The sequence below is a fragment of the Elgaria multicarinata genome, chromosome 3, assembly GCF_023053635.1.
Source record: "Elgaria multicarinata webbii isolate HBS135686 ecotype San Diego chromosome 3, rElgMul1.1.pri, whole genome shotgun sequence".
Classification (NCBI taxonomy): Eukaryota; Metazoa; Chordata; class Lepidosauria; order Squamata; family Anguidae; genus Elgaria; species Elgaria multicarinata.
In genome coordinates, this window is record NC_086173.1 from 157,747,942 (window position 1) to 157,775,404 (window position 27,463).

A 27,463-nucleotide genomic window follows, 5' to 3' on the forward strand; every position below is an offset into this window, starting at 1 on the left:
CGCAGAAGGGACCTGCTGCTGCTGCTGCTGCTGCTGCTGCTAGCCGTCCGGGGAGCGGGTCTGGAGGGGGCATCCCAGCCGGACCTTCCCCGTGCAGCCGCCCGAGCGGAGCCCTGCAACGCAGAGAGAGAAAACCCCGCCAACCTAGGGTCACATCGGCCTCCTCGTCGCTTTCGGTATGGTTGAGGAGCTCGGTCGAGCCCTGTGGTTGTCGTCGTTGGGGTAAGAGCACCACGTGGGGGAGGGAGGGTCTGGCTGGCAAAGCCTCGAGGCTGCAATCCTCCCCATACACCGTCTTGGGAGTAAGACCTCTAGGGTGACCCTATGAAAAGGAGGACAGGGCTCCTGTATCTTTAACATTTGCATAGAAAAGGGAATTTCAGCAGGTGTCATTTGTATGCATGCAGAATCTGGTGAAATCCCCTCTTCATCACAACAGTTAAAGGTGCAGGAGCTATACTAGACTGACCAGATTTAAAAGAGGGCAGGGCACCTGCAGCTTTAAATGGAGTGATGAAGAGAGCATTTTACCAGGTTCCCCATATATACAAATGACACCTGCTGAAATTCCCTTTTCAATGCAATTGTTAAAGGTACAGGAGCCCGGTCCTCCTTTTCTTATGGTCACCCTAGTCTAAGACCCGTGGAGCACAATAGCACTTCCTGCTGAGGGGCCGTTGGCTTATGGATTTATCCTCACAACAGCCCTGCAGGTGGATTATACTGAGAGAGGGCCTGGACCATGGTTGGCCAATGACCTTTGCGGCGGAGTGGAGATTCGAACCTGGGTCTCTCCGGTCTTAGTCCAACTCTTGGATTGCTACATCATGGCTGGTTCCTTTTAAGAACCTAAAGAGCTCTGCTGGATCAGATTAAGGGTCCATCTGGTCCAGCATTTTGTTCATAGAGCAGCCAACCGGCAGCTGCCCATGGGAAACACACAAGCAGGACAGAAGTGCAATAGCACTCTCCCGCCCGTGTTCGCTAGCAACTGATGTACATAGAATCATAGAATAGCAGAGTTGGAAGGGGCCTACAAGGACATTGAATCCAAGGCCCTGCTCAATGCAGGAATCCACCCTAAAGCGTAGGCACACTGCCTCTGATACTGGGAGGTTACACGTTGCCATCCGGACTAGTAGCCATTGATTGTCTTCTCCTCCAGGAATTTATCCAACCCCCTTTTAAAGCCATCCAGATTAGTAGCCATCACCTCATCTTGTGGTAGCGAGTTCCATAGTTTTACTCTGCGCTGTGTGAAGAAGTCCTTCCTTTTATTTGTCCTGACTCTCCCACCAATCAGCTTCATGGGATGACCCCTTTGGGTTCTAGTATTTTGAGAGAGGGAGGAAAAGGTCTCCCTATTCACATTCTCCACACCAGGCATACTTTATTTATTTGTTCGGTTTACAGCCAGCCCCCTTTTTTTTTTTTTTGCTTCTTGCAAGGAGTCCAAGATGACATACACATCAACCCCACTTTCCATTTGATCCTTATAACAACAACAACCCTGTGAAGTAGACTGAGAGTCTGTGACTGGCCCAAAGTCACCCAGTGAGCTTCCATGGCTGAGTGGGGCCAGGACCTTCCACGTTCCAGACCAACACTCCAACCGCTACACCACACTGGCTCCACATATAGGATTGTGTTGTAAGTCAGTCTCCACCAGCTGTATAAAACCATCAAGAAGCAAAAGCACGTCTTTAAGAACTCTTTCCATAAGTGGTCTCTGATCAGAGGCCGCCCCCTGAGAAAATGGCTTAGCATGTGTGGTCTGCTGCTAGAGGAGAAGGTGCTAAGATGTAATAGAGAATATGGTTTATTTACTAGAGTTTATTTTATTTCCTCTTTATCCTTTTGGAAGGTTGCCTCAAACCTCCTGTTGTAAATGTGCTTGAGAGATTTCCAGAATTATGGCTAAAATGTCAGACTGGGTGTCAGGAGATCCGGGTTCTAGTCCCCACTCGGCCATGGAAACTCACTGGGTGACTTTAGGCCAGTCACAGACTCTCAGCCCAACCCCCACCTCACAGGGTTGTTGTTGTGAGGATAAAATGGAGAGGAGGAGGATTGTGTACCCCGCCTTGGGCTCCTCGGAGGAAAAAAGGTGGGATATAAATGCAATAATACAATAGTGATGTACACAAAGAGGCTCTTCATGTTGGGATTTAGGACGTTCTGTTTTTGAGATGGTTCATCCAATTTCAGTAGGAAGCTGCCTCATACAGAATCAGACCAGGGGTCCATCCAACCCAGTAGTATCGGCACTGACTGGCAGCCGCTCTCCAGGGCTTCAGGCAGACGTTTTGCCTCCCCTACCTGGAGATTTATTTATTTATTTATTTCATTTTTATACCGCCCAATAGCTGAAGCTCTCTGGGCGGTGTCGAGGAAATGTGTGAATGGGCTGTTTTATCTGTGCCCACCCTGTTTTGATGTGAGCCCTTTCTATTAGAAATTAAGTTCTATAGCAATTTGATCCAAACTGTAACTGAAAATATATTGAGCAACACTTGCTCAACCAACAAGAAGGGTTGACACATTAGTCAGAGTGTGAGCCTCCCAGCGAGGACAAGAAGAGTAATAACCACAAAGGAACAGATGTTCCAGGATTGCAATACCCATCTACGTATTGTTTTTCTAGTCTTAGAATTATCTGCACTCTGCACATGTATAAATGCCTTGTTTACCATTGGTTACTGTATTGCAAAACTGTATTCTGATTGGTTTATTATATGAGGAAGTTCTGTTGTTGCTTCTGAAGATGTTACCCTATAAGTATCTTAGCGTTGCCTACAACTAGTGGGCAGTCCTTCAGAGCCACTAGGGTTTGCCACCTTGCAGCACTGCAGGCTGCTCGTAATAAAACTTTTCCAAGATGAGAGAAATGGTGTCTTGAGAGTCTTTGACCGCCACTCAGCGAACCTAGGGAACTCGCCCTTTCGGGTTCCTCCACAGCGGTTGCCAGTGGATCGAATCTGGGACCTTCTGCGTGCAAACCAAGTGGTGTACCATGGAGCCATGGCTCCTCCCCCTGCTTGTCGCCCATTCCTTCACCCCACTCCCTGTGATTTAAATCATTCTATTCTGTGATTCTTTAACAGGAAGAAACTCCCCCGTGACCTCAGGAATACCCCCAGAGAATAACACTGGACTGCTCTGGGCACCTGACCATTGCACCTGTTCTCCTACCAAGTAACACTCAACCTACTGGAGTGCTAAAAGACACATCAGGAAAGGCACAAGTTGGGTCTTTTCCTCCTCTGTGGTTCTAGCAAGACTTCAGGAGGTTGAGAGCAAAGGTTTTTTGCCAGGAATCCACTTTCTGGAAAGCTCACCGCTACCCGTAGACGGGCGGATGTCAAGCGAGCAGTGAAAGAGATGAAGGAGCAAAAACGCCCAGGACTAGAACTCAGAGCAGACTTGATAGGAAGAACCACCAGTGCAGTTCAGCCGGAATATATGACGGAGCGGCCAGGATGGAGAGCGTCGCAAGAGGGCAAAGGGGAGCCTTCCAGGCGGATGCAACAGCGCTGGGAAGCCCAGTGGCAGGGGTTCTTGAAGACACTGCAGCCCCTTCACACAGGATGGGGGAGCCCAGGGATGTCAGAGGGTGCCCCGTGGGACGACACCAAGGCCTTCCTGGCCTCCTTTGAGCAAGTGGCTGAAGCCTGCCGGTGGCCGAGAGGAGAGTGGGCGGCCCGGCTCCTGCCGGCCCTCAGTGGAGTAGCTGAACAGGCCTTTAGCATCCTGGAAGCTGGAGATCAGGAGGACTATGGGAAAGTGAAGGCGGCCATCTTGCGAGGGGATGTGCTGCGGATGGAGGTGCAGCGCCAGCACTTCAGGCAATTCTGCTGCCAGGAGGTTGAGGACCCTCGAAGAGTTTATAGTCAGCTCCAGGAGCTTTGCCATCAGTGGCTGAAGCCGGAGAGACACACCAAGGAGGAAATCCTGGAGTTGCTGATCCTGGAGCAGTTCCTGGCGGTCTTGCCGCAGGAAATCCAGGGATGGATCCGGGAAGGGGGCCCAGAAACCTGCGCCCAAGCTGTGGCCCTGGTGGAGGATTTCCTGATGAGCCAGCGAGAGGCTGAAACAGGGAAATGGCAGGTGAGGTTTTCCTCTCTGGAGGCCCTATCACGACACAGAGTGCAGGTTGAGTGTTGGCAGCATCAGTTAGAAATATTTATTTATTTATTTATTTATTTTATTATTGCATTTATATCCCGCCTTTTTTCCTCCAAGGAACCCAAGGTGGCATACATAATCATCCTCTCCATTTTATTCTCACAACAACCACCCTGTGAGGTAGGCTGGGTTGAGAGTCTGTGACTGGCCCAAAGTCACCCAGTGGGTTTCCATAGCTGAGTGGGGACTAGAACCCGGATCTCCCGACTTCCAGTCCAACACTTTAGCCACTACGCCACCCTGGCTGTCTGGCATTGTTAACACATAGCAAAGGTTGAAGTTTTCCTGACCAGTTTAACTTGATCCCTTGAATGCCGTTAGAGCAGCCTTCTCATACCTGATGTTCTCCAGATGTGTTGGACTACACCTCCCACTATAAGATTCCTTCCCCATCCAAAATCAACGACAACGTATAACTGCTACTGGCAACCTGTTATCATTAATGTAAACCGCCCAGAGAGCTTCAGCTATTGCACAGTATAAAAACACAATCAATCAATCAATCAATCAATCAATCAATCAAAAAAGACCTTTTGTTAATGATGCACCCTAGAAAACCTTTAATATTGTGCCTTGTCTATCATTTTTTTTAGCAGTTTTGTGTACTTATCCCACTTAGCCTCACGGCAGCTCTGCAAAGTAAATTTAGATTTCCCACCCGGGTTGACAACTTGTGCAGGAGAAAAATGCTGTGGTCTTTTCTGTTTCATTAACAGAAGCTTGATTTGCAGAAATTAGCAGGTGACGCTTTAAATGGCACGGAGCAAAACACAGTCACTTAGAATTAAACAATCAGAGGCCCCGTTCAGAAGACATCTTAAACTAAGGCTTTAATCACAGTGACTTTTTGCCTTAGTCATTGTGGTTAAAGCCATGATTTAAGGTGTCTTAAGAACACAGCTCGGCGTTCTGGCTTAACCACCATGATTAAAGCCGTGGTTTAAGGTGTCTTCTGAACGGGGCCGTAGAGTTGGAAGGGGCCTATAAGGCCATCGAGTCCAACCCCCTGCTCAGTGCAGGAATCCACCCTACAGCATCCCTGACAGATGGTTGTCCAGCTGCCTCTTGAATGCCTCCAGTGTAGTAGAGCCCACAACCTCCCTAGGGAACTGGTTCCATTGTCATGCTGCTCTAACAGTCAGGAAGTTTTTCCTGATCTCCAGCCGGAATCTGGCTTCCTGTAACTTGTGCTAAAAAACCAAGAAAGTTAAGGTAATAATGAATTTATAGCCAAGTTTTTGTATTGAAGTAAAATAGAAAAAATATATTTTTTAAAAAATATAAAGAGCACTCACAATGTGCAATATACAAGAAGTTAAAAATACAATATAAAAGTGCTTCGTAAACTTTGAAGGTCTTGGTCAGATGCGTTTCGACTGGAAGTCTTCTTCAATGGCCTATTACACTGCTATTCCACATTCTAGGAACTAGCTTCAAAAATGGGGGCTGACTAGGGAATTCCCAAAGATAAAGGATTAAATGCGTCACTCCCCTCTAGTAGTAAGTCAAGGATAACAGCGTTTCAGCTACCGTGAGCGACAAACTATCATCTGTAACTTGAGCCCGTGATTCCGTGTCCTGCGCTCTGGGAGGATCGGGAGGAGATCATGGCCCTGCAGTAACTATTTGCTTCAGGGCAAACTGCTGTTAGGGAAGCAGTTGCAGGGGCCACTTGAATAGTTGCCAACTTCTGATCTCTGGCAAGGTGACCATGCCTTAAGAGGATGAAGAACATTGCAAAGTTGGAAGAGAAAATCCAGAGGTGGAGAAAATCCAGAGGTGTTGTTTTTCTCAGCATGTAAGTCAGCCTTCCCCATCCTCCAGATGTGTTGGACTACAATGTCCATCATTCCCAGCCAGCATGGCCAGTGGGAACACAAGTTGGCAGCCCCAGTTGCTATTCACAGTTAGCTTGCTGGGTCTCAACACTCCTGATGAGGACTGGTAAAGCTACGTGGGGCTTTACTTGCCCAAAACAGCTCCTTGAACTATATCCAAAGGGAATCGGGTTTAGGGGTGCAGAATCTGAATCACCCAACTAGTCCTTTATCTCTTGTTCTGAGTGGGGTTGCCCTCCCTGTTTCAGGGGCCGCTGCAGGAGGTTTGTGTGGGTTCCCTGAGCATGGAGGAAGAGCCCTTAGATGCTGCACAAGGAGAGATCTACCAAGAAGCCAAGCAGAACAGTGTTGGAGAAATTAGTTTGCTGGGTAAGGATTTAAGTATTTTTATTGCATTTATATCCTGCCTCCCCACCCACCCCTTGCAAGGAACTCAAGGCAGCTTAGGGTGACCATATGGAAAGGAGGACAGGGCTCCTGTCTCTTTAACAGTTGCATAGAAAAGGGAAATTCAGCAGGTGTCCTTTGTACATATGGAGAACCTGGTGAAATTCCCTCTTCATCGCAACAGTGAAAGCTGCAGGTGCCCTGCCCGCTTTTAAATCTGGTCATAGTATAGCTGCAGTATAGCTCCTGCAGCTTTAACTGTGGTGATGAAGAGGGGATTTCACCAGGTTCTCCATATATACAAATGACACCTGCTGAAATTCCCTTTTCAATACAACTGTTAAAGATACAAGAGCCCTGTCCTCCTTTTCATAGGGTCACCCTACTAAGGCTTACATGATCTTCCTCTCCATTTTTATCCTCACAACTACCCTGTGAGGTGGGTTAGGCTGGGTGTCAGTGCCTGGCCCAAAGTCACCCAGTGAATATCATGGCCCAGTGGGGATTGGAATCGAATCTCCCCCTTCTAAAACTCTCCCTCCCGCCCTTTGCAGGTAGTGGGATCAAATGTCCAAGTCACTCCGGTTCGTTGCTTTCTCTGGAAGGTCAGGAAATGGCTGAAGTTGGGCTGAGCGAGGTACGTGACATCTTGTCGGGTTGGTTTGCCACATGCCAGGCTAGGGTGACAGTGGCACCGTTCAGACAACGTGCTAAACCCTGCTGCTTAACCACAAAATGGTTAAGGTTAATGCATTCCCTTAACCATTTCGTGGTTAAGCAGCATGGTTTAGCGTATTGTCTGAATGGGGCAGGTATGATCCCTCTTTACTAAGGACATTCCTGGCTTTTCTGGTACCTGCCCTGGTAAACCATTGCTCTTATTTTGCCATTTGCTGGGATTTGGGTGAAAATAGGAGAGGAGTGCCTTTTAAAACACATGTGCTGGAGGTGTTTTCTAGCCTTCATAGTTTCAAAGAAAATCTGTCATGTGCACCTTAGACAAAATGGTTGTGTGTGTGTATATATATAAAATATATATGCATAGAAATATAAATACATACACCCATAGAGAGTATACTTACACATAGAGAGAGTATAAAGTGTGTGTGTGTTTGTGAAGAAAGGGTGTGAAGATACATCTTTTTAATTTAACCTTTTAAAATGTGTAGTTTTAAAGTTTTAATGCCTTTTACTGTTTTATATTGCGTTAAGGTTTTATTGTTTTAAATTGTACACCACCTTGATGACTTTTTAGAAGATATGGCCATATATAAATGTTACTATATCATTATAAAATATATGAAAATGTGTGTGAGTGAGCACATGTGTGTAGATGCACATATTTATATATATACACACACATATATATTCCAACTGATTTGAGTTCCTGCATTGTAGAAGTAGTATAGATCCAAGAGACGACTTCTTACTCAAACTGGGTTCCTTTTTAAAACATGTTTGACTCTTGAAAATATTTGCTTCTATATCTTTCTCCAGTTATTCTTTGGGCAGACTCCATATGCCCCAAGACCTCCACACCTGACATCAGGAATCTAAATCTTATCATAGCAGCTCAATGCTGTGCATGTCTACTCAGAAGTAAGTCCACAGAGTTGAATGGGACTTATACCTGGGTAAGTGTGTGTAGGATTGCAGCCTAGATGAACCTAGTGCACTGTAAATCAGGATGATTAAGGGCACAATCCAATGCATGTTTAGACAGAAAAAGGTCCTACAACTCCCAGAATGCCCCAGCCAGCCGGCTGGGGCATTCTGGAAGTTGTAGGACCTTTCTCTCTCTAAACCATGCATAGGATTGTGCCTTAGGTGAATAGTCCTAAACACATTTACTAGGATCTAAACCACAGTGAACACAATGGAATGTACTACTATTGCTACTAATAGTAGTACATAATATATTTCTTTCTTACCCGCCTCTTCCTCTGGATCAAGACAGGAAACAACATTAAATACAAAAAATCCATGAAATGCATAAAACTGATTAAAAACATACAGTATTAACAATCAGGCAACTTAAAATTCATCTGGGTAGGCCTGCCAGAAGAGATCAGTCTTTACGGCTTTCTTAAACTCAGAAAGACTATTAAGTTGGCGAATCTCTCCCAGCAGGCCATTCCACAGTCAGGGAGCGGCAGAAGAAAAGGTCCTCTGGGTAATGGTTGTCAGACTAGTTTTGGCTGACTGAGGTAAATTCTCCTCAGAGGACCTGAGTGTGTGGGGCGGATTGTACGGGAGAAGGCGATCCCTCAGGTAACCTGGACCCAAACTATGTAGGGCTTTAAAGGTAATAACCAACACTTTGTACTTTGCCCAGAAACTAATTGGCAGCCAGTGAAGTGATTTTAAAGTTGATGTAATATGGTCACTCCTAGGTGTACCAGTGACCAACCTGGCTGCCATATTTTGAACTAGTTGAAGTTTCTGGATTAGGTACAATGTTAGCCCTATGTAGAGCGCAATGCAGAAATTGAGCCTCGAAGTTACCAGCGTGTGCACTACCGTCTTTAGGTCTTCCGCCTCTAGGAAGGGGCGCATAGGGTTGCATTGTGAGGCTGGAATCCTACATACGCCCCATTCAGAAGACATCTTAAACCACGGCTTTAACCACGGTGGTTAAGCCAGAAAGCCAGGCTGTGTTCAGAAGACACCTTAAGCCATGGCTTTAACCACGGTGACTAAAGCAAAATGTTTTAGTCACCGTGGTTAAAGCCATGGTTTAAGGTGTCTTCTGAACAGGGCCATTCACTGACCTGGGAGTAAGTCCCATTGAACTCAGTGGTGCTTACTTCTGAGCAAAGATTGCATGCTAAAACATGCTGAAAGAGTAGGGTGCCCCCCACCAGTGTTGCACATTTACAAGTGGACTGATGACAATCGATGTAATTTTCACTATTTCCCCCTCCGCCCTGCAACCAGAACTGATCAGGAGCGGGCTGATTCTCTTCCTGTTTGCAGGGACTGATAAGCCTGAAAGAGACGGGTGCATCTTTGCATGTGGTCGAGCCGACGCTGATGCAGACATGTCCCCGAACCATGTTCTGGCAAGTCTTGCAGGAGGAGGACGGGAACGCAGATTCCTTGGGTAAGGCTCGGTTCTGCTTAGGCCTCCAGAATTCCAGTAAACACCCACCATTATTTGGTTGCCATCTACAGAATCAGAGAGAGAGAGAGAGAGAACCCCTCTTTCAAATTCTCTCTTTCTCTCTCTCTCTCTTTCGCTCTCATAGATGTGATATGAAGCGAGGCCTATTCCCGCAATAGAATGAGTCCTCGCTCCTCTTTGATGTCCGGTCAGTTTCTCTTCCTGAAAGAAGTTTCTCCCCTGCTCAGGACATTCAGGGTTTCTCTCCAGTTATTACTACTCAAAATGCCTGCCAAATGTTTGGACGGTTAATGGAAAGGTGACCGTATGGCAAGAGGCAGGAAGCTCTTTCAGCCCGAGGGCCGGATTCGGTTCTGGAGAAGCTCTCGGAAGCCGCGGTCCAGTAGTGGATGGAGCCAAAGGCAAAGGGGGTGGGAACAAAGCAGAAAGGGGCAGAGCTGCAAAAAAGCAACATATTTTAGCTTAAGGCTCTAATTGCTGGTAACTTAGACTTAGGAGAAGCATTTTGAATGGGGAAAGTACGGCACAAAAACCAGGAACTACAGGATGATTGGTTGAGCAAAAAGGGGAGGGGCTAAGGGGAGGGGCCATGGCCATCTGAGGAACCCCAGAGCGCTGGATTGCTACTGCGGGAAGTCCAGATTTGGCCCTAGGACCTGAGGGTCCCAACCCCTATCCTATGAGCTATAGCTGAGTGCATATGTGTGTTCCAACCCTTATGTCATTTTCCAGAGAGCTTTCTCTCATCTCTGTTACCCATAGCTCCTGCATCCCTCCTCCCCTTTTGGCCTCATTTTCCCTGTTCACTGACATTGCTTTCAGGATGGCAGCCCTTCCCATTCCCATTGAATGTTGGTTGCTAGGCATGCAAATAGTAATGAGATGAAGATGGGAATTGGTGTAATGGCTGCTGCAGTCACAAAGGTACGGATGTCTCCCTTAAGCGGAGGAAAGCTGTGCAAATCTGCTATAGTCATACAGTTCGTAAGGGAAAGATTCCAGCGAGACCTTCTGTCCCATCTGAAAAACTACAGTTTCCTCAGACAAGTCTTTTAATCTCACAGACATACGTGTGATAGTGTTGTGTATGAGATTAATCCGTTTCAGATTTCATTATTTCCCTCATTTACATTTTATTGAGAGGTAGTGTAGCATTGCTGTGTTACAAAGCAGGAAGTTGCCAGTTCGAATTTCTCCTCTGCCATCGAGTTGTTGGTGGCTTTAGGTAAGCCTGTCTCTGAGGCTTAGGATCCCCATCTACAATATGGAGAAATAATAATACTGACTTTCCTTACAAGGTCGGAATACAATTAGATAACAGTTAGGAATACAGTTATATGTCGTGTTTCCCAAAACCTCCCGACTTATTGGGAAATAATAAAGAGGCCTGCCGTGTAATCCACCAAGCTTTATTTATTTATTTATTTATTTATTACATTTTTATAATGCCCAATAGCCGAAGCTCTCTGGGCGGTTCACAAAAATTAAAACCTTAAAAAGCATAATAAAACAACCAACAGTCTAAAAACACAAATACAAAATACAATATAAAAAGCACAACCAGGATAAAACCACACAGCAAAAATTGATATAGGTTAAAATATGGAATTAAAACAGCAAAATTTAAGTTAAATTAGGTGTTAAAATACTGAGGAAAATAAAAAGGTCTTCAGCTGGTGACGGAAGGAGTACAGTGTAGGTGCCAGGCGAACCCTTCAGGAGCTCGTTCCACAGCCGGGGTGCCACAGTAGAGAAAGCCCTCCTCCTAGTAGCCACCTGCCTCACTTCCTTTGGCAGGGGCTTATGGAGAAAGGCCCCTTTGGATGATCTTAAAGTACAGGCAGGCACATATGGGAGGAGGCGTTCCTTCAAATAACCTGGCCCCAAACCGTTTAGGGCTTTGAATGTTAATACCAGCACTTTGAATCGGGCCCGGACCTGGACTGGCAGCCAATGAAGTTGTAAAAGGGCTGGCGTGATGTGGTCTCACTGGCCAGTCCCTGTTAGTAAACATGCTGCCCTGTTTTGTACCAGTTGAAGTTTCCGGACCGTTTTCAAAGGCAGGCCCACATATAATGCATTGCAGTAATCCAAACAGGAGTTTATCAGAGCATGGATAACTGTAGGTCTCTTCTTCCACCTGAAGAAAGTCCAACCTCTAGGAACTTTCCTCTAGGCAAGACTATGCAAACTAAGCGAGACAATTGTCCTTTCAAGAAGAATGGGAAACCTTTTCCAGAACGCTTTAACTTCAGGGAGGCTGGTTCTGAAGAAGACTTTGGCGGGAAGCTAGCCGGGCTGACCTTCTCTCACCTTCCTTTAGCTCCGCCTGTTTTAGTCTGCAGCGTACTCTAGGATTAGCCAGCCCTGAAGTGCCCTCCCCCTCGGAAGAAGACTGATTTCCCACAGACTGTGTGTTGTTAACGTTTTCAGAGATAAGGTGTGGCGAAGGTTCACTCCCAGCTGGTGAAGAGAGTCACCTCCTCCACTTCCCCATATAGGCGGGTATGTTTCTAGCCCCGTCTCTTCTCCTTCAGAAGCTGATTCTGATTGATCGCCTGAAACTTCTTCCCCCAGCCTAAGGAGGCCTAGTCATGACATTATATAATGCACAGGAAGGGCTTTGAATGGTTGAAAGTACTATGCAAATTCTAAGTATTATTGTTAAGTTTATGGCGGGGGAAGACACAAATATAAAAAGCCATGTATTTTGTTTTGGTACTTAACTGCGTTACAAGTAATTATCTGTCTGTCTCCAATCAAGAGGGATTTTTGGCTCCCAAACCTGACCTCTCCTCACATCCCCAAAAAGAAGAAATGTTCCACCCGTTCCCGATGGGATGTGAGAGACACCCAGGCCGAGATTCAGGTAATGCATTTCTATTAAATTATAAAGCCAATATAAAAAACAGTGTAAGAGGAATGGATGAATTAAAAACATTGCGACAGGAACTGTAATGAAATGGAGCAGTGTCTTAGTTGGGTAAGCTTGTGCAGATAAATGTGTTAAATAATAATAATAATAATAATAATAATAATAATAATAATAATAATAAATTTATTTCTAACCCGCCTCCATCCTGATTGACAACAAGTACAAAATACATAAAATATTAATCAAAACACAGTTTTTTTGTTGTTTATTCGTTCAGTCGTTTCCGACTCTTCGTGACTTCATGGACCAGCCCACGCCAGAGCTTTCTGTCGGCTGTCGCCACCCCTAGCTCCCCCAAGGTCAAGTCTGTCACCTCCAGAATATCATCCCTCCATCTTGCCCTTGGTCGGCCCCTCTTCCTTTTGCCTTCCACTTTCCCTAGCATCAGCCTCTTCTCCAGGGTATCCTGTCTTCTCATTACGTGGCCAAAGTACTTCAGTTTTGCCTTTAATACCATTCCCTCAAGTGAGCAGTCTGGCTTTATTTCCTGGAGTATGGACTGGTTGGATCTTCTTTGCAGTCCAAGGCACTCTCAGCATTTTCCTCCAACGCCACAGTTCAAAAGCATCTATCTTCCTTCACTCAGCTTTCCTTATGGTCCAGCTCTCACAGCCATAGGTTACTACGAGGAATACCATTGCTTTAACTATGCGGACCTTTGTTGTCAGCGTGGTGTCTCTGCTCTTAACTATGTTATCAAGATTTGTCATTGCTCTCCTCCCAAGAAGTAAACGTCTTCTGATTTCCTGGCTGCAGTCAGCGTCTGCAGTAATCTTTGCGCCCAGAAATACAAAGTCTGTCACTGCCTCCACGTTTTCTCCCTCTATTTGCCAGTTATCAATCAAGCTGGTTGCCATAATCTTGGTTTTTTTGAGGTTTAACTGTTAAAACTTCCTAAAAAACATACTAAAAGCATCCTAAAATTCCACTGGATAGGCCTGCCGGAAGAGATCAGCCTTTATAGATTTCTTAAATGCTAAAAGACTATTAAGCTGGCGAATCTCTCCCGGCAGGCCATTCCACAGTCTGGGAGCAACAGAGGAAAAGGTCCTCTGGGTAATGGTTGTCAGACTAGTTTTGGCTGACTGAGGTAAATTCTCCCCAGAGGACCTGAGTGTGCGGGGTGGATTGTACGGGAGAAGGCGATCCCGCAGGTAACCTGGACCCAAACCATGTAGGGCTTTAAAGGTGATGACCAACACTTTATACTTCGCCCGGAAACTAATTGGCAGCCAGTGAAGAGATTTTAAGCGGGCGCTGAAAGCTCACCACGGTTTCTGCCTCCCAAAGATCAACGTGGTTTTGCCCTGCCGTAGCTTTGAAAACCTCGCCCATGTTTTCGGCAGCAATAGCAAATGAGGCTGCCTCTCTGGGAAGTTCACCTCGTTCCTTCATGATTAGCTTTTAGACTGGTGGGCCAGTCTATCTGGCCCACCAGTCTGGCCCACCACAGTCTGTCTGTGGTGGGCCATATTCACTCAGGGGTAACCTATTGAGATTGACGTACTGCTGGTGGGCAAAGGCTATTTCTGAAGATAGAACTTCAGAAATAGCCAGTGTGGCATAGTGGCTAGAGTGTTGGACTGGGAGATGGGAGATCCAGGTTCTAGTCCCCACTCAGCCATGGAAGCTCACTGACTCTCAGCCCAACCTACCTCACAGGGTTATTGTGAGGATAAGATGGTGAGGAGGAGGGCCAATGTAATCCGCTGTGGGTTCTTTGGAGGAAAAGAGGCGGGATATAAATATAATAAATAAATAAACTTGGAATTATTTCCAAGACTTTGGTGTCTGTGTTTTCTTTCACTCTAGCTTCTACATTTAGGCACAATCCTATGCATGTTTAGACAGAAAAAAAGTCCTACAACACTCAGCATTCCCCAGAACAGTTTTTTTTTCTGTCTAAACATGCGTGGGTTTGCACTTTTAACCAAGTTTAATTCTTCACATGCCTAGAGGAACTTAATAATGCTTTAGCGTAGGTTTTTACTTTCAAGTAATGTGCAGGAGGAATTAAAACAGGTTAGCAATTTTAGCATGTTTTAGTTTAGCTTTAAAGTTGCAAGTAGAATGCAGAAGGGTCTTGTGGAGGAGTCAAATTATTCAGATAACCACGTTAAAAGCTCAATTTGTTATCTAGCTTTTAGTGCCAGCTTTGTCAAGGGCAATTCTTTTAGTAAATTTTATATTTATGTTACATTGACCCTGTTCAGACAACACACGGTGGTTAAGCATTTTGAACTAAACGTTATAGCTTAGCATGTCATGTGAACCATGATTTAGTGTGTCATGTGAAACATTCCTAACCAAGAGGGCTCCATAACCACGGTTTAAACACGCTGACTAACCATTTGCTGCAGAAGGGTTAGCGGCCTAACCATGGTCTGAACAGGCCCAGTCTCTTTTACTGCAGATAATGTCATCTGACTGGGGCATGCTGGGAGTTATGAGCGCTTTTTCTGTCTAAATATTCATAGTATTACACCCTTAATTTTATAAAACGAAACACATTTCTAAACTCTCCCTGACCAGTATTTTAAATGTAATGTACTTTATTTATAAGGCACCTAATGTTGTGCGAAGGGCTGTATATTGGCTGGATGGTGGGTGTTCAACCTGTTCTGGATGGGGTTGCACTCCTGAAGGAGCAGGTTCGTAGTCTGGGGGTTCTCCTAGAACCATCTCAGTCACTTGAGGCCCAGCTACAGGGATAACCTAGCTTCAGAGGTCCATGCTCTGGTAACCTCCAAATTAGATTACTGCAATGCCCTCTACATGGGGCAGCCTTTGAAGACAGTTCGGAAGCTGAAGCTTGTGCAAAATGCAGCGGCCAGATTGATAACTGGAACCAGAAGGTTCGAACATATAACACCGATTCTGGCCCGCTTGCATTGGCTGCCTATACGTTTCCGAGCCCAGTTCAAGGTGCTGGTTTTAACCTATAAAGCCTTACACGGGGATGCTTTAGGGTGGATTCCTGCATTGAGCAGGGGGTTGGACTCGATGGCCTTGTAGGCCCCTTCCAACTCTGCTATTCTATGATTCGGGACCACCATACCTGACGGAATGCCTCTCCCGACATGAACCTACCCGTACACTGCGCTCAACATCTAAGGTCCTCCTCCGAGAGCCTACTCTAAGGGAATCTTGGAGGATGGCAACAAGGGAGAGGGCCTTTTCAGTGGTGGCCCCCCCAATTATGGAATGATCTCCCCGATTCGGCTCGCCTGGCTCCAGCATTGTTACCTTTTTGGCGCCAGGCATTTAACAGCATTTAACAACATATGCTAAGTTTGTTTGTTTTTTAATGGCCCCCAGAACTGTTATTGTTTAAATGGATACTGTTGTTTTATACTGTTTTTTTATATTTTTGATGGCTTTAAATTTTGTATACTTTAATGTTCACTGTTTTTAACTTTTGTAAACCACCCAGAGAGCTTCGGCTATAAATTTAATTTAAAAAACCAAAAAATTTTTTAAAAACCCACATCCCTGGATAAAAGGGGAGGGCTGATGTGAACCTAGAGATGGGAAGAAGCAGAGACATCCTGACTCTGATTGAGAGGACATTGTGGCAGATGGGGAAGTCAGTGAGAAGGAGGTTGGAGGAGTCCAGAAATGAGGTCACTCTCTCTGTCTTTTCAGGTGATGGGCGGGGAAGTCAGCTCAAGGCGGAGAATCCTCAGCGGGGAGAAAATGAGCTGAAGGCAGTACCCACGCCAGCGCCACAAACGAGCCAAGCAAATGTTCCGCTGATGGCTGAGATGCGCGAAGAAAGATGTGAGTCCAAGAGGGGGCAGGAAAAGGAGTCTCCAAAAGTTCAGGATCAGTCCAGGGAACTTTCGGAAGGTGTTAAAGCTGCTTGTACAGTCCGCCAAATAGAGGGGTGGGGAGACCATGTTCTCCAAATATGGTAGAAGGTGCCGCCACGTATCAGGATTTATTATTAATGGGACCATAGAGTTGGAAGGGGTCTACAAGGCCATCGAGTCCAACCCCCTGCTCAATGCAGGAATCCACCTTAAAGCATCCCTGACAGATGGTTGTCCAGCTGCCTCTTGAAGGCCCCTAGTGTGGGAGAGTCCACCACCTCCCTAGGTAACTGATTCCATTGTTGTACTGCTCTAACAGTCAGGAAGTTTTTCCTGATGTGCAGCCAGAATCTGGCTTCCTGTAACTTGAGCCCATTATTCCGTGTCCTGCACTCTGGGAGGATCGAGAAGAGATCCTGGCCCTCCTCTGTGTGATAACCTTTTAAGTATTTGAAGAGTGATCTCATGTCTCCCCTCAGCTTTCTCTTCTCCAGGCTAAACATGCCCAGTTCTTCCAGTCTCTCTTCATAGGGCTTTGTTGGCTTGTAGTACAGATGGCTATCTGCTACCTCCAGTATCAAAAGCAATATGCCTGTGTAGACATGTTTCTGGGGAACATGGATAGGACGGTGCTGCCCTCTGGGAAGATCAAGAAGAGATCCTGGCCCTCCTCTAGGTTGTCCCTCAAAGCACAATTCCCAGGATTTAAGCCCTCAGTTATCCCCTTCAACAGGGATGACTTGTAAGGTGGTAAGTGGAAGATTAGTCTGGTCTGCCACTAGTCCTCCATCTAGCGCTTCTCTTTGTATTAGGACTGGGGAATTTGCGCCCCTCCAGGCATTATTTTTGCAGAATCGAGACTGCTTCAACTAATTATAGAACAGAGGCAAAGCCCTCCAGATGCTGTTGCACTCCAGTTCCCATCATCCCTGATAGTTGGCGTCCAATGCTTATTGCAGGTGGAACCCAACAACATCTGGAGGGCCCCTTCCCCCCTCCAGCTCTGTGTTCAGATTCGATTCTACAAAATGAACCCCGTTGGTCATGGTTTGCTTAATTTATGCAAGCCACAACATTTTTTAATTTATGCGAGTGATAACATTTGCTTAATTTATGCAGGCCATTTGCCTTGGTTGGCTTAATTCATACCAGCCGCAAAATCCACCTTTCTCAGAAGAAGAACCTAAAAATAACTTGGAACATAATAGCTTAGTTCAGACAACACATTAGTCAACGCAGTGTGAAAACTCCACCCAACAGTTGATCTTTTTTTAGGATGTTTTTAGGATGTTTTAACAATGTATATTGTGTTTTGATTAATGTTTTATGTGTTTTATGCTGTTGTTGTTCCCCGCCTTGATCAGGATGGAGAGCTGGGTTAGAATTTTTTTTAAATAAAAATAAAATAAATCTAGGGGCTGCTCCCTACACAACATGTTCTAACTCCATCATTGTGTGACTGTGGGCTACCGTGTCGGGTGACCATATGAAAAGGAGGACAGGGCTCCTGTATCTTTAACAGTTGTATAGAAAAGGGAATTTCAGCAGGTGTCATTTGTAGGCATGCAGCACCTGGTGAAATTCCCTCTTCATCACCACAGTTAAAGCTGCAGGAGCTATACTAGAGTGACCAGATTTAAAAGAGGGCAGGGCACCTGCAGCTTTAACTGTGGTGATGAAGAGGAAATTTCACCAAGTTCTCCATATATACAAATGACACCTGCTGAAATTCCTTTTTCAATATAACTGTTAAAGATACAGGAGCCCTGTCCTCCTTTTCATAGGGTCACCCTACTACCGTGGAGTTGAGTAAAATCCATCATGACATTTGACTGACAGTTCCTCTGCCCTCTCTCCTCACTCGGGCCTCCTAATGGTATCCCATCAGCCATTGCTGCAAAAAACACGATCCCGGCAGCTCTCCTAGAGCGGCACTCACTCCTTTCACCGCTCTTGCCAGGGAACTCTGTAGCCAGTGGGAAAAGGCAACGCAACGCAAAACTCCACAGAGCCCGCCATGCAATGGTTGTGCAGGAACTCTCCTCTGCACAGCATGAATATTCTGTGTGGAGTGTTTTCTTTAAAAAAAAAAACACCTCCGTTGCCTGGAGTTTTCCTGCCACACGACACATTTCTCAACTGTGGTGTAAAAACTCCACCGTGGACTTCCAAAACCACCACTGACAAACGTGTTGTCCGAACTGAGCCTGTGCTTTATTCTTTTTAAGGGTAGGGTGATGCAAGAGAATGGAGGTGGGTTGAGGGCTGGGAAGATGAATTTAGCAGAGACCGACTGAATTGGGATGTACAGCCAGAGTTCCCCCACCATGGCTCTATAGTTAGAAGTTGATTTAAAAAATCAGCAAGAAGGAGGTTACAGGACTCTAACGCGCTCTATGTGAGGCTGCCCTTGAAGCTGCTCCAGAAGCTGGAGCTAGTGCAGAACGCTGCAGCTCGGCTGTTGTCTGGAGCTGCCCCTTTCCAGCATGTAACTCCTCTGCTGAGGGAACTGCACTGGCTGCTTTTTCGCTACCGGGCCAGGTTGAAGGTTCTTGTACTTGTGTACAAAGCCCTAAACAACTTGGGACCAGGATATGAAGAGAGACTGAAAGAACTGGGCCTGTTTAGCCTGGAGAAGAGAAGATTGAGGGGAGACATGAGAGCAGTCTTCAAACACTTGAAAGGTTGTCACACAGAGGAGGGCCAGGATCTCTTCTCGATCCTCCCAGAGTGCAGGACACGGAATAACGGGCTCAAGTTAAAGGAAGCCAGATTCTGGCTGGACATCAGGAAAAACTTCCTGACTGTTAGAGCAGTACGACAATGGAATCAGTTACCTAGGGAGGTTGTGGGCTCTCCCACACTAGAGGCCTTCAAGAAGCAGCTGGACAGCCATCTGTCAGGGATGCTTTAAGGCAGATTCCTGCATTGAGCAGGGGGTTGGACACGATGGCCTTGTAGGCCCCTTCCAACTCTGCTATTCTATGATTCTATGATATCTGAGAGAGCGCCTTCTCCCCTACCAACCTGCCTGGTCACTGAGGTCATCTGAGGGCATGCCCCTGGTGGTTCCACATAGACCCATCCTCTGATTGGAGTCCACCAGGGGAAGAGCCTTCAGTGCGGTGGCCCCCCTCCTATGGAATTCCCTGCCTCTGGAGGTCAGGCAGGCACCAACCTTGTATTCTTTTCGGCGCCTCCTGAAAACATCATTATTCCAGGAAGCCTTTCCTTAATGACCAGCTGCGGTTCACTGTACATTTTGCTTCTTTTAAAATCTATTTTAAAGTGTTTTATTCTGTTTTTATTTTATCTTGTACACCACTCTGAAATTTTCAATGGGGAGCGGTATATAAATATTGTAAATAAATAAAATAAATGAATAAGAGGTGACCAGAACATAGACAACATTCCTCTCTCTTGTCTCTTCAGGTGACAGGGAGAGAAGTTGGATCAAGATGGAGAATTCTCAGTATGGAGGAAATGAGCCAGGGGAAACACCCAGGATATTACCTCAGAGCAACCAGGCGAACGTTGCAGCGACGGCTGAGCTGCCTAAGCAAAGATGTGAGTTCAGCAGGGGAGAGGGGAAGGAGCCACCCTGGGCTCAAAACGAATCCAGCACGTTCTCAGAAAGTCTTGGAGCTGCTTGCTGCGAAAAATACACAAGGCAGGAAATGCCTTCCTTCCCCAAGTATGGGAGAAGGTACCGCCGCCATCCAGGAGCTGTTACGAAACATGCCGAAGAGGTCCAGTCTCTCTATCCCACAGCGGGGGGAAGCTTCGAGCAAAATCCAGACCCACCAAGGAGTCACACCGGAGAAAAATCATACATCTGCTGCGAGTGCGGAGAAAGCTTCCGCCGGAGATCAAATCTGCTTCGACATCAGAGCAGCCACACCGGAGGGAAACCGTACAAATGCCCCGAGTGCGGGAGGAAGTTCTCTCGCAGGTTGCATTTGATAACCCACGTGCAGATTCACGCAGGGGAGAAACCTTACAAATGCCTCGAGTGCGGGAAAACCTTCCTCCGGAGCGCCCATTTGATGAGGCATCTGCGGATCCACACCGGAGAGAAACCTTACAAATGCCCCGAGTGCGGGAAGAGCTTCATGCAGAGCGCCCACTTGATGCGGCACCTGAGGGTCCACACGGGAGAGAAACCCTACGAATGTGCGGAGTGCGGGCGAAACTTTGCGAGGAAGGATAAGCTGCTCACACACCAGAGAACTCACTGAGGACAGTGAAGTCGGGGGCCATTTCCGTGGGAAAAGATTCACTTCTCGAGAACTGTTATTGAGACATCAGAGAATCCACACCGGAGAGAAACTCTATGAATGTTCTCAGTCAAGGGCCATTTTCCGTGGGAAATGATTCACTTCCCGAGAACCGTTATTAAGACATCAGAGAATCCACACCGGAAAGAAATCCTACGAATGTTCTCAGTCGAGGGCCATTTTCCGTGGGAAGGGATTCACTTCTCGAGAACCATTGTTGAGACATCAGAGAATCCACACCAGAGAGAAACCCTACGAATGTTCTCAGTCGAGGGACATTTTCCGTGGGAAAGGATTCACTTCTTGAGAACCGTTATTAAGACATCAGAGAATCCACACCGGAAAGAAACCCTACGAATGTTTTCAGTCGAGGGCCATTTTCCATGGGGAAATGGGGAGGGGGGGAGGCAGGATATAAATTAAATAAATAAATAACATGTGGAAGTCTTCAGTGTGGGGGAGAAGTGCGAGGATGCCGGATGAGACAGCTGAGAATCCAAAGAGATAAACCTTACAAAGGCCTTCAGTGTGGAAGAAATGTTTTGCAAAAGAATGAGCCGCTCAAGCCAGGGACCTCGCAAGCGACGGAAAGGATGTGGGAAAAACTTTGGTTCCAAAGGGGCATGGATAATTATCTTTATGGGGTATTAACAGGGTAAATGGCCTGCAAGAGAATAGTCAGGCTTATGAGTAAATACTTGTTAGGGCCGTGAAAACATCTTGAACTGCTGTTCTTGTCGTGGGTTTTCCCCAAAGGGATTGTGGGAACTCAGGAGTGAGACTACTGGTCCGTTTAGCCCAGAGATTCCCAACCTTGGTTGTATCAAGTGTTCATCTGACTTAAGTCCCATTCACTTCAATGGGTAACATTGTGCACGATCCTTTGGATCCCCAGCTGTTTTTGGACTATTAACTCCCATCACCCCCAGACGACAGAACGATGGGAGTTTGAGTCCAGCAACTTCTGGGGACCCACGGTTGGGAATCCCATTCTTGTCTATCTGACTTGCTGCGTTTTTCCAAGTCTCAGTCAAAAAGTTCCGCTGATGATTCCTCCAGGTGTCCATGTAAGGCACTGATGGAGTGTATACTCCCCTGAGCAGTGACTGTCTTTGTTGGAGGGCATCCATGTAGGGCACTGAAAAGGGGACAGATTTATTGAGGGATCAGTTGTGCTCGATCCTGTCGATACTCTGAGAGTGTCATATTTTACACAAAATGCTTTGGTTATCAAATTTCACCATGTTGGAAAGGAATCAGTGGCGATCTGAAACGTAACGTACTGGGAGTAGTCTGCATACAGCAGGGATGTTGAACGTTATTAAGCCCGAGGGCCAAATTAAATTTCAGAGAAGCTGTCGGGGGCCGCATTCCACTGGTGGGCGAAATCAAATCCAAAAGTGGATGGGGCAAAAAACTTATTCTTTCAGATGTCCAGCGGGAAGCACTGTGTCCTGGATCAAATGAACTTGCCACAGCTTTGTCTGTGATGCAGTAAGCACGCCTTAGTAACCACAACTCAGTGTTAAGTGTATCTACTCAGCAGTAAGTCACGTTGCAAGGCACATGCATCAGGTTTAAGTAGGGCAACCCTATGGAAAGGAGGACAGGGCTCCTGTATCTTTAACAGTTGCATAGGAAAGGGAATTTCAGCTGGTGTCCTTTGTAGGCATGCAGCACCTGGTGAAATTCCCTCTTCATCACAACAGTTAAAGCTGCAGGAAGCATCTCAATTTATGCCTACTCAGAAGTAAGCACAAGCCTCAGTTTGGGGCAGCAAACAAGAACATTTTTAAATACACTATTTTCCTCACCCTCCACCCCCTTGCAAGTCAAAACAGCAAAGTGGAGGTTTCTCACCTTCTTTATTTATGACCTGGCCAAAGGCTTGTTAGCAGTGAATGGTGATTTTCACCTCCACCACCTCTCACTCTTAATCACTGTCACTCAAGGAAGCTAAAGTAGGGTGACCACATGAAAAGGAGGACAGGACTCCTGTATCTTTAACAGTTGTCTTGAAAAGGGAATTTCAGCTGGTGTCATTTGTATGCATATAGCACCTGTTGAAACTCCCCCTTCATCACAGCAGTTAAAGCTGTAGGAGCCCTGCCCTCTTTTCTATGGTCAAGAAGGCAGGGCTCCTGCAGCTTTAACTGTGGTGATGGAGGGAATTTCACCAGGTGCTGCATGCATACAAATGACACCTGCTGAAATTCCCTTTTCAAGACAAATCTTAAAGATACAGGAGCATGGTCTTCCTTTCCATAGGGTCACCCTCTAGGCTAAAGTGGTGCGTTGTAAAAGGTCTCTTCTTGTTTGCTGCACATTTGTGAAGCAGAACTGTTCCTGTCCTGTCCTCACTGATCACCTGATTAGGGCAGGAGGAAGCCAGGAAGAAGCCAATCAGGGGAGAAAGCAATCATTGCCTTGGCATGACCGAGACCAAAGCTAGGGTGGCCATATGAAAAGGAGGACAGGGCTCCTGTATCTTTAAGAGTTGTATTGAAAAGGAAATTTCAGCAGGTGTCATTTGTATATATGGAGAACCTGGTGAAATTTCATCTTCATCACAACAGTCAAAGCTGCAGGTGCCCTGCCCTCTTTTAAATCTGGGCACTCTAGTATAGCTCCAGCAGCTTTAACTGTTGTGATGAAGAGGGAGTTTTACCAGGTTCTGCATATATACAAATGACACTTGCTGAAACTCCCTTTTCTATGCAACTGTTAAAGATACACAGGAGCCCTGTCTCCCTTTTCAAAGGGTCACCCTACCAAAGCAAATGTTTTAAAAGGCTTTTTAAAAACAACAACAAAGGCACCCCCCCCCCCCAATTGGCAGGAAAGCAAAGGAGGAAGTTGTGAAGCCACCAGATGATTGGGGGCTAATTAGGGGCGGATCAAGAAAATAGTTGGCGATGTGATGATTGGCTGGTGGTTTAGGTAGGGAACATGGCCGTCTGTGGACCTACCTGTGGCTTGCCATCCCTCCCATACAGCTTGATGGGACCTACAAGCAAAAATGTTTTCAGATCAGCGATTTTTCCTGTTGCCACGTCCCCCAAGGCACCTGGAAACAACAGCATTTTTGTAAAGTCTCAGATGACTGTAGCACATCTGCTAGGGTTTAAGTCTTGAGTTGCCCCCTCTCCCATTCAACAGGGGAACGGTGTTGTGATGCATAATTTGTAGGACGGAAGGTGGCAGTTCTGATCTGCTGTTCCCCCGTACAGCTCCTTGCTTCCTTCTCTGCTTAGTGAAACAGATTAAATCCCGCAAACTTTAGGCCATTTGCCTTGATTGGCTTAATTTATACAAGCCATGAAAACCAGCTTTTTCCGGAGCAGAATCGGTTATTTTGGCACATCGTGTTTTATCCTTTTTAAATAGAACCTAGGAGGAAATAAAAGATGCAGTGACATCATGAGTTAGGATGTACAGCAGGAGGGAAGACCAGCAAGAAGGAGGTTACGGGACTCTAAACAAGAAGTGACCAGACCATAGACCAAATGCCTGTCTCTTGTCTCTTCAGGTGACGGGAAAAGAAGTTGGATCAAGATGGAGAAATATCATCCGGGGGAGACTTTGGCAGAGGAAACACACAGGACATTAGCAGAGATTTCCCAGTGGAATTTCCCCGTAGCGTCTGAAATTCATGAGCAGAGGTGGGAGCCCAAGGGTCAACTGCACGAGAAGCCACAGCTAGTGGTGGGAGAGAAAGAACCCAGTGAGTTCGCTGAAGGTCTCACAGCTGCCCTTAACAAAAGCTACGCCATGCAGACAGAGGGAGAAAAACTCTCGTTTTCCAAGCATAGCAGAAAATACCGCTACAAACCGGGGCTTGTTACGATGCATTCCAGAGAGAACCCCTATAAAGGTTCCACCTTGGGGGAAAACGTCCAGCAAAAACAGTCCTTCGATCAACGTCAGGAGACGCATACGAGGGGGAAACTACACGATCTCTCTGAGTGTAGGAAAAGCTTCCAGCGTGGAGAGGGTTTGATCGGCTACCAGAATGCCCGCACCGAAGAGGAACCTTATGAGCGTCGCGAGGACGGGAGAAGCTTCAGTAATAGGAAGGCGTTAAAGCGAGATCAAGGCATTCAGACCGAAGGGAGACGGTATCAGTGCACTCAGTGTGGGAAGTTTTTCAGACATAGGCAAACGCTGACGAAGCACCAGAAGATTCACACGGGGGAAAAACTGCACGAATGTCCCGCGTGTGGGAAAGGATTCACTTCTCGAGAACCGTTACTGAGACATCAGAGAATCCACACCGGAGAGAAACCCTACGAATGTTCTCTGTGTGGGAAATGCTTTAGGCAGAGGGTACATTTGATGTGCCATCACAAAACCCACACGGGAGAGAAACCATTCACATGTCCTGAATGTGGAAGAAACTTCTCCCGGAGAGATAAGTTGATCAGACATCAGAGAATTCACAGGGGACAGCGGCCTTACACGCACCCAGAATGTGGGAAGGGTCTTGATCAGAAAGCAACATTAATCAAACACCAGAGCATCTATGAAGGGCATTGAGAGTCTTTATATTTCATAATCTCCAGTGCTTTTTCCTGGAGGGCAGGAAATTCCATGATCGAGTGGGGCAGGGAGGGGTGGGGCTGGTATAACCCTCTATCCCCTAAAGAACCAGGTTGCGTTCCTGCAGGAAAACCAGAAGGAGAGGCCAAGCTTCAGACAAGAACATTTACTGTAATCTTTGGAACGCAACAAAGCATACCTATTGCATGGTGTTACACAAAGAGGTCTGTTTTTAGCATCCCCTTTTCCAAAGCTTTAAAGGGTTTCAAGAATTAAAAAAAACACTCTTAATCTAGGATGCCCCTATGGAAAGGAGGACAGGGCTCCTGTATCTTTAACAGTGGCATAGAAAAGGGAATTTCAGCAGGTGTCATTTGTAGGCATGCAGCACCTGGTGAAATTCCCTCTTCATCACAGCAGTTAAAGCTGCAGGAGCCCTGCCCTCCTTTATATCTGGTCACTCCAATATTACATCCCTCTTGTGTGTGTGGTTATTATTGTTTGGGCTACATAAGGACTTGAACTCAGAGATTTGAGAGCACAAGTCATGATTAGTCTATAAGCTGATCGGAGAGACTGGAGCTGGGGTGTGTGTGTTATGTAAGATAACACAACGATACTGTTATTAAATACAGTCCTGGAATTCTGAAACAGTAGAGTGGTGGTGTCCTTTTTTAAAAAAACAAAAAAACTTATATTAATGCATTATTTACTGCCTTTATATAACCAACCAAAGCAGTTGGCAAGAATGTTTTTAAAAAGAAAGAATAATAAACAATACAGACATTTTCAATATTAATTTTTATTTTGAAATTTCAACCAAACAAAAAAAAGTAAAAGGTATCTACATAAATTTTACATATCAATATCAATGCATGTATATGAAATGGGTGTGTGTGTGAAAATACACCTTTCTAAGAATTATACCTAAACTTCAACAGAAGCAGACCAAATATCCACATACGTAAGTGTCCATTCACAAGCAGTGTCTATGTGCCACCTGTTCAAATGTTGAAAGTATTAGGTACTCAATATACTGTATTATAGGAGGTGAGCATTTATTTATTTATTTATTACATTTCTATACTGCCCAATAGCCGGAGCTCCCTGGGCGGTTCACAAAAATTAAAACCATTCGAAGTGTAAAACAAACAGTATAAAAACATGATATAAAATACAATATAAAAGCACAACCAGGATAAAAGTAGCAGAAGTGCAGAAATACAAATTTAAATACAATGTTACAAGAGCAAAGTTAAAATTGATTTTATAGACTGTTAAAATGCTGAGAGAATAAAAAGGTCTTCACCCGGTGTCTGAAAGAATATAGTGTAGGTGCGAGGCGAACCTCCTTAGGGAGCTCATTCCACAGCCGGGGTGCCACAGCAGAGAAGGCCCTGCTCCTGGTAGCCACCTGCCTCACTTCCTTTGGCAGGGGCTTGCATAGAAGGACCCCTGAGGATGACCTTAGGGTCCGGGCAGGTACAAATGGGAGGAAGTGTTCCTTCAGATACTGTATTTCTGCACTGCTGCTCATTTATCCTTCCATTGTTATAATATCAGTCTTTTAGCTGTCAAAAGGGCATGGAGAATTTATTAAACAAATACAGACATAATAAAACATTAAAAATCCTAACATTTTTTTTTTTAAATTAAATGTGCAGAGAAAATGGGGACCAGTCATAACTCCCAATGGAGCATAGAATCATAGAATAGTAGAGTTGAAAGGGGCCTACAAGGCCATCAAGTCCAACCCCCTGCTCAATGCAGGAATCCACCCTAAAGCATCCCTGACAGATGGTTGTCCAGCTGCCTCTTGAAGGCCTCTTGTGTGGGAGAGCCCACAACCTCCCTAGGTAACTGATTCCATTGTCGTACTGCTCTAACAGTCAGGAAGTTTTTCCTGATGTCCAGCTGGAATCTGGCTTCCTTTAACTTGAGCCCGTTGTTCCGTGTCCTGCACTCTGGGAGGATCGAGAAGAGATCCTGGCCCTCCTCTGTGTGACAACCTTTTAAGTATTTGAAGAGTGCTCTCATGTCTCCCCTCAATCTTCTCTTCTCCAGGCTAAACATGCCCAGTTCTTTCAGTCTCTCTTCATAGGGCATGTTCCTCAGTTTGGGAGCAGAATGGGAGAAAGCAATTTGAAAAGGGTTCACCACCCTCACTTACATTTGGAGTAGAAAAGCATGATCATGAACAAGGGCCCATGTTGGCTCCCCTTAAACAGGAAAGGTTATTTGATATTACAAAAGAACATAATATTTAGTGCTGATACTGCACTTGTTTACATACAAATAAGTCACGAAGAGTCGGAAACAACTGAACGAATAAACAACAACAAAACCTTACTACAGCCCTACAAGCA

General features: G+C 45.9%; 1 protein-coding gene across 2 annotated transcripts; it reads left to right on the top strand.

The window, feature by feature from the left end:
- Positions 1-50: 50 nt before the first annotated feature.
- LOC134396140 (zinc finger and SCAN domain-containing protein 12-like) lies at positions 51-25,884 on the top strand. 2 transcript variants are annotated; one of them, XM_063122519.1, is made up of 9 exons: positions 51-222; positions 3,105-4,107; positions 6,272-6,392; positions 6,965-7,047; positions 9,387-9,513; positions 12,299-12,403; positions 16,115-16,249; positions 19,714-19,848; positions 24,088-25,884. In XM_063122519.1, exons 2-9 carry the CDS (start codon positions 3,382-3,384, stop codon positions 25,092-25,094), a joined length of 2,439 nt encoding a protein of 812 aa, XP_062978589.1. In that variant the 5' UTR covers positions 51-222; positions 3,105-3,381; the 3' UTR covers positions 25,095-25,884. The 2 variants fall into 2 exon arrangements, with proteins under 2 accessions (XP_062978589.1, XP_062978590.1); XM_063122520.1 differs by lacking the exon at positions 51-222 and adding an exon at positions 1,594-1,650.
- The last annotated feature ends 1,579 nt before the right edge of the window (positions 25,885-27,463 follow it).

Excerpts from the sequence above, each read along its gene's own strand:
- LOC134396140 (XM_063122519.1), top strand. The coding sequence starts at position 3,382 with ATGAAGGAGCAAAAACGCCCAGGACTAGAACTCAGAGCAGACTTGATA. Across the intron at positions 9,514-12,298 it reads CGGGAACGCAGATTCCTTGG|AGGGATTTTTGGCTCCCAAA; the intron begins GTAAGGCTCGGT and ends TCTCCAATCAAG. Across the intron at positions 19,849-24,087 it reads TGAGCTGCCTAAGCAAAGAT|GTGACGGGAAAAGAAGTTGG; the intron begins GTGAGTTCAGCA and ends TTGTCTCTTCAG.